We start from the raw sequence: 6,987 nt of genomic DNA, 5'->3' as shown, positions 1-6,987 counted from the left end.
GCGAGGAGAGAAGAGAGATGGGAGATGGGAGATGGGAGATGGTGGAGGAGAGAAGGACGGTTCAAGGAGTAAAGAAGAAGAAGAAGAAGTTAAGATGGTCCAGCGCAGGCAGCATCACCACACCGCAGCCGGAGGTGATGACCTGCTCAAGGCCACCCGCTCCCAACCTCTCGGACCGAAGAGGGGAACCACTCTTCTTATTTTTCCTTGCTCCCTTTTCTCTCTTTCAGCTCCTTACAGCTCCTCGATCTCTCTCGTTCCTTCTGCTTCCTTCCTTCTGCCTCTCTCTCCTTTTCGCTCGCTCAGTTTCCGTGCATCTGCCTTTCTTGGGCTCGCTGAACTTTGCATGGTCCTTTCTCTCCTCCCTTCTGTATCTATCTCGCCCTCTCCCTTCTATCGTTCTTCGTATATTTCTGGATTTGTCCGATAACTCGGAAAATAATTGACTATTGCGAAAAATATTACGAGATGTAGAAAGTAATCCAAAGACCGCACGCTGTTAACTTTGGATTTTTCAGCTTGAAATTAATTACGTCTAAATGTACATTGGATAAAAGGCCATCGTGTATCACAAGTTTCAGTTCACGATCTTTCTAATTTTGAATACTTGTGTTTTTTTAACAATCCTGTGTTTTTAATGCACATTTTTCATTCGGTGGCTAGTAACAGTAGTAACGAATGGTCATGCGCGGCATTCTTTAAAGTAAATCCACATTAGGATGTCAACGAAGACGATTCGAGTAAAACTCACGATGCGTCTAAGCTCGTATGAACAGAAGAAAAATCGACCACAATACAAGAAGTCGTAAAACGACTAAGATCGCGCGACTAATCCGCTTGCCGCCGCGATAGTTCACCGACAAAGAATGCGATGCATCGTCGACGCAATGCAAAAAAAATCAGGTTTTCCTAACTGTTCAATTCGACCGGCGACTTTTCGCAAATGCGATCACTCGAACATGCGAGATATGCATGCGCAAATTATAGCTCTTGCAGAATTTCAAATCAAATAAAGTTTCCTATATTAGTTACAATAAAAATTGATTTTATAGAACGAAATTATTATTTTGGAGATAAAGAGTCGTGTCATCGAAATTTTTGATGAAAACGCTTTATGTGTTATATGAAAAAAAAATTTTATGAGGACTTCGCACTTTGGTGCACATTCACAGTTTGGTGTATCTGGTGTTTAATAAGCGCGGGTCAACTGGAGTCAACGGTGCAGCTGTGTTTACCGACGCAAACTATTACCTCGATTCATTATCAGTGACCTCTTTATGCACGTCTCTTTATTTCGAGGGGTCCTCTGTGCCGCCCGCCGTTTAACTTTTCTTAATTGAAATGTCATCCATATAGAGCAGTCCCACCGGTTGCACAATTGCAAACGCGTTTGTGAAAATATATTTCACAAATACGACTCGAAGATACGCGTGATTTAAAAAAATACGAATTATTATGCATTTCAATCTGATTTTTTTCTTCACTTGTCGCCTTCGGGCAATCAGTTACTTTCGTTATTTCGACAGAATGACAGTGATTTCTCGCACGATCGTAGCTACGGGGCCAGTGAACGAAGTTATACCCTTTCGCGCGCAGACATGCTATGCTTAAAGGTTGATACGATAATGGTTAGACACACCGTGTACAATAAATAAATAGTACGCGCATTTGTTGCAGCGCGAGATGACGAAGCGGACCGCGTGAGCAGGATTGCAGAATACACGGAGGAGAGAAGCAAGAACCCGAACAAAGGTAGAGAAATATAGAAATTATTAAAGATCTATAAAATATTGAAGATTTATGAAACGGGCTTAAATGGTAAAAACGCGCAATTTTTTGTTCGCGATCGGCGAACAATGCGGGACCGCAAAAACTAAAATCAAGCGTATTACTTTCCTGAACGATCTTATCGCGGAGACATTAAGGTATGACTCGACAATTTCGACAATACTATTGCGTCTATGTGCAGTGGGGTTGTAGATTGTATTCACGGTCTCAGGTAACGAATATTCCGGGTTACGGCCGGTCGTGTCCGATAAGTCACTCCTTCGCGAAATGAAGCGAAAATGTCAGGCGGACATGCGACGTACGGTCAGCGTACCGGATCGGCCTGATCGATAACAATAGATATTATTAAGCCACGTGAATACTTTGCAGTTTACGCCGATCTCTCGTCCTTCGGCACGGTGAAAGTCCGCCAGGAATTCGCCCTCGATCGTGTTGCGAACTTCACATTGAGATCCTCCTGACATGTCACGATCTCGCTCGAGAAACCAGTAACGCTGAATAACGAACACCTCACGTTGCCTTGTAAAATAGCAACGAGCAACACCGATCGTGCAGCCGTTGCCCACCCCAAGTCACGATTTTTAATCAAAATAGAAAGAAATGCTTAAAATTTGTAATTTACAGCCTAAAATCGAATAGTCAACAAAGTTATCCCGATATATTAAAATGCTGACTGCAGCTGCTTTTACAAGAAGAAATTAAGAAAAAATTAAGAGTGGTCCCATAATGCGCGCGAAGATGGAAGGATTAAAGTGCGACAGGAAATTGAGGCATATCTTAATCATCCAGTTTTTTCCCGATATATAAATTTAAAAGCGTTTGTTAGCGTAGCCGCTAGACTCGTGGAGAGAATCGTGGATAATAACGAATGCCTCTCTCTCCTCGTCTTTTATCTTCGCAGGTACGCAGATACGTATCCGCGTAGTTTTGTCCCGACACGCGGTAGTTCCGCGAGTAGATGCAACGAACGGTCGCTATCAGTCTTTTACCTTTTTTCCGTAAAAAATTAATTGGATAGGATTCTCGCGGAGTGATTCGCTTCCTACTCGTTTTACAGCCCGCTCCCACGACGCAGGCACGAGCGAATGTCGGCGATGGTAAGCGTCATCGGCCTCTCGAAGCACGTACATCGGGCCCGCCGCGTTTAATGCCAATGTTTCCGCATTCTGGAATCTTATTTCTGAACGGGGAATATTCGCTGTCTAGCCGGTGCGGTGGCAAAAATGTATTGCCGACTGCTCATGCCGTGTCAAATCCTCTCGGTGAAACCGCGCGCGAACATCAGCCGGACGCGCCGCGCCGCGCCGCGTCGTGTCGAGATTTTATGGTCCGCATACATACTCGAATGCATACGCCGGGTAGTCCGAGATTCGTTCGAGAGGATTGCCGATTTTATCGTAGATAGATATCGCAGATAGAATTAATCGTCATCGCGACGTGGCACTTCCGTGATGTAAAATTTTATTTCTGTCCACGAAACGTCGGGCTGGCACCTAACGGCGAAAATATGACGCCAAACTTGTTTGAGTCTTTCAGCATTACGTTAGAAACTGGAGATTTCACTCTTGTGGATCAAATAGAAAAGGAATATTCCTGAAATTCCGACCGATTTCTCTTATGCTTCCGATGAGAGGTTCAAGCGCGTTGGGAAATATATAGCTCTCTCTCGGTATCCCTTCTTACGAAATGTGGGAATTAATCCGCGACATTCGGGACGTTAAATGAATCTCTCGCGATATGATACTTCTCACTTCCGCGCGAGAGTGTCAGAAGTTAAATGTGATAAATGGACACTATGCCCGTGTCGGCACGATGTAACGCGAGTCCACGTCTTATTTAAGGAACTTTTAAGCATTCGCGACAGCGCCAATATCATGGAAAAGGTAGAAAGGTAGAAAGGTGATGTAACGCGTGAATCAGAGTGTGAGATTACCGAGCAAAACCATTAGATTTCACAACCAGAATCGGCCGCATCGGCTGTCCTTTTATTCAAGTTCGTCGTTCGGACGACACAGCGCGCCGTGGGGCCGAATGAAACTTCGTGTTTCAAAAAGGCTATATACAGTCTCGAAATTTGAACCAATTTCGATACTTTCTTTTTAATAAAGCTAGTAAAATTTCGAACTTTGTCGAGTTAAATTTTTGTTTTTTATTTCCCTTTTTTTTTAATCAGACATAAATAAGTAAACAGTAGATATCTCCTCTAATTTAATTAGGCGGATATTGATATTGAACTTAAATATTCAAACCCTGATTAAGCTTGAAAAAGCTTGAAAAAAACCTTATTAACCAGATTGACATAGTCTCATTAAATCTTACCTTACCTTAACAAACAAGATTAATTAAAATAGTACATACTTAATTTTATGCTCAAGAGGCTCAAGAGGCACGCAATAAAGATTTTAAACATTTTAGAGAATTTAATACACGAAAACATAACGGATTGGTAACAAATGAAGACATTACAAGTAAGCTTTTGATCTCTTCAGATCATTTCGCACTGATAATGAGTGGAAGCATTCTTTAACTCCGATATATGCGGAAGCTCAAAACTTGTTAATTACTTAAACTTTATTAACAATAATTAACAATAACCTTATTAACAATAATTAATAAAAAATTGATTACATAATAGAAATAATTTAATCTTACTTCGTTCAATAGTTTTTATCTACTAAAATTATATATTATTGCCATTAAGCTTATTTATTAAGATAAGGTAAGATTTAGTGAGACTATGTAAGGTTTTTTCAAGCCTAATCAGGGTTTAAATATTTAAGTTCAATATCAATATCTGTCTGATGTTAAATTAGATGATATCTACTTTGATTATAAAAATTTTCTGAATTAATAAAGAAGGGAAGTAAAACAAAAATCTGACTCGACAAAATTGTTCGAAATTCTATTAGCTTTTATTAAAAAAAAAAAGCATCGAAATCGGTTCAAAAGGACCCCGCACAAAACCAATGGAAAAGTAGCCCCAGTCAAATTGGCTGAAGTTTTAGTATGATGAAGTTCAGACTGTCCTGATCAAAAGACTCAATGGCTGCAAGTTTAGAAAATGCCCAGTTTCCGAGATACTTGGTCTCAAAGTGTTGAAATCGACGATGACGGTTCACGAATGAAAAAGTTCTATTTTCAAAGCTTTATGAATATATTAAATGCATGTATATCATCACAAACATGCTGACCATCCTAAAACTGTCTGACATATATCAGAAGAACCTTCAGACGTGTTGCAAAGCTTTGAAAACAGGGCTTTTTCATTCGTGAACCGTCATCGTCGATTTCAACACTTTGAGACCAAGTATCTCGGAAACTGGGCATTTTCTGAACTTGCCGCCATTGAGACTTTTGATCAGGACTTTTCCATTGGTTTTGTGCGGGAGATCCTTTCGAGACTGTAGCCTTTTTTGAAACATGAATTTTCATTTGGACCCACTGTGTGGCGGCGGTTGGTACAGATTATCTAATATCTGCACGGTATTACGCGTTGAATGCTATCGAACATTTCTTCTCGTGTAATTTTGTGAGTGCTTGTTGAATGCGAGCGAACTCGTATGTACAAAAAATCAAATTGCAAAAATTAGAATGTTACGCGGAATATAATTACGAATTGCGAAGCTGTAACTGATACGAATAATCTGTACAAGATAACGATCTGACAAGTATTACGTGACGAAATGTAAGTAGGAAGGAATACGAAATCGTTTCTAAATGTCCGCAACTCGAGATAAATTCTTTAATGTTCGGTGTATTAAGTTGCTTTACCCAATCTGAGCCACGAAAAAGAGGCTGACTTTTCCGAAAGCGATAAGTTACGTACATGACGAGACGAAGTATGCTGGAAGATATATAAAGTATGTTGGAAGATACATAAAATTTGGTAAAATGTGTGCAACGTTACGATACAGTGCTGTTCACTATTCTAACATATGTTTCTTTAGAGAATCAACGAACGTCGAACACAAAGAACGTCGCGCGCTTCAGTCGGCATCTGGAAAATAAATGATTTAGCCGCTGTAACACGCGGATTTATTGCTAAATTCATTGCTTCACATCGGACGATATATCATTTAGGATGTTTAACGACGCGAATGTCACATGATCGCCATATCGGCCGATGAGACAAAAAAAGGGAGACCATTATTAGAGGAGATAAATATAACAATTATTAATCGTGTGTTACAAAGTTCCACACCTCCGTACACTGACGCAACGCGAACGATTCGGATCTCGGTGCCAAGGACAAGTGGCTTTTAGTGACGGCATTGATTTTGCGGCCTGCCTCTTTTCTTTTCCAAAACAGTATTCCGGGCGAAGAAAGCCGCTCGCCGCACATTGCGACAGACATAATTCTCGCTTTCAGAAAGTATATGCGCGATGATGTAATTTATAACCGCAATTTACGTACGGTATAACCACTATTATCATACCTGCACGGCATCAGAATACATATGAACATGCATAATAAGAATGATTTTAGTCGCGATAAGTAAAACAATTGCGTCCTTAATATTCATTGATCAATATTATTTCTACGTCAAGAATTCTTGAAATTATAATTCCTACACTGCAAATCCAAATGTGTTATTTTAGCCGAAGCATTTCTTACATATTTCTGGCCGTTTTAACACGATTGAACGTATTAATTTTTATTTTAATACGATTAAACGTGTTAAATGACGTAATTTAACACATAGAGAAACACGCAAAAAGAGCTTCTGTCTAATGTGTCATTTTTAGACGTTTATGCGTGTAAAAATAACACACTTGGATTTGCAATGTATTGCAGTTATAATTGCAATTTGCAGGATAGAAAAAAAAACATTAGATAGGATAGATGTACAAATTTTTCGATATTTGCATCGCGTTTCAGATTTATAAATTTCACGCTTATGTTAAGTACACGTCAGTCTAATTTTAATGTGCAAATATTGATACGTTCTCTAGTTTCTATCGATGAATCATTTAATCGCCCACGGAATTACTAAGCGACGTAACTCAGTGGCATGACAAAATCGTCGTCTCATCTCGAAATCGATTATATCGCATAGCGGTATTCCAGCTCAGCATAGATTCTTCCGGTACGCGTCCTACGACTTTTCTCTCGGCGAGCGAACGGTTTCGTTTCGTTGACACATTCCGCAAGATTAATCGACTCGTATAGCTGGTGTTCGGGCGACATCCCGCGAACTA

General features: G+C 40.1%; 1 protein-coding gene across 2 annotated transcripts in view; it reads left to right on the top strand.

Moving 5' to 3' along the window:
• Window positions 1-6,987, top strand: part of Bbg (big bang) — a 43,095-nt gene that overhangs the window by 23,584 nt on the left and 12,524 nt on the right. For both annotated transcript variants that reach the window (XM_071713366.1, XM_071713365.1), the window contains exon 6: window positions 1,678-1,752. In XM_071713366.1, the coding sequence (XP_071569467.1) occupies window positions 1,678-1,752 (75 nt within the window). The remainder of the gene's footprint in view (window positions 1-1,677; window positions 1,753-6,987) is intronic.

The sequence above is a fragment of the Temnothorax nylanderi genome, unplaced genomic scaffold, assembly GCF_030848795.1.
Source record: "Temnothorax nylanderi isolate EJ_2023f unplaced genomic scaffold, tnyl_v1.0 TNYL_tig0123_pilon, whole genome shotgun sequence".
NCBI lineage: Eukaryota > Metazoa > Arthropoda > Insecta > Hymenoptera > Formicidae > Temnothorax > Temnothorax nylanderi.
Note: the sequence above shows the minus strand (reverse complement) of the source record. Positions and strands in the feature narration are given on the sequence as shown.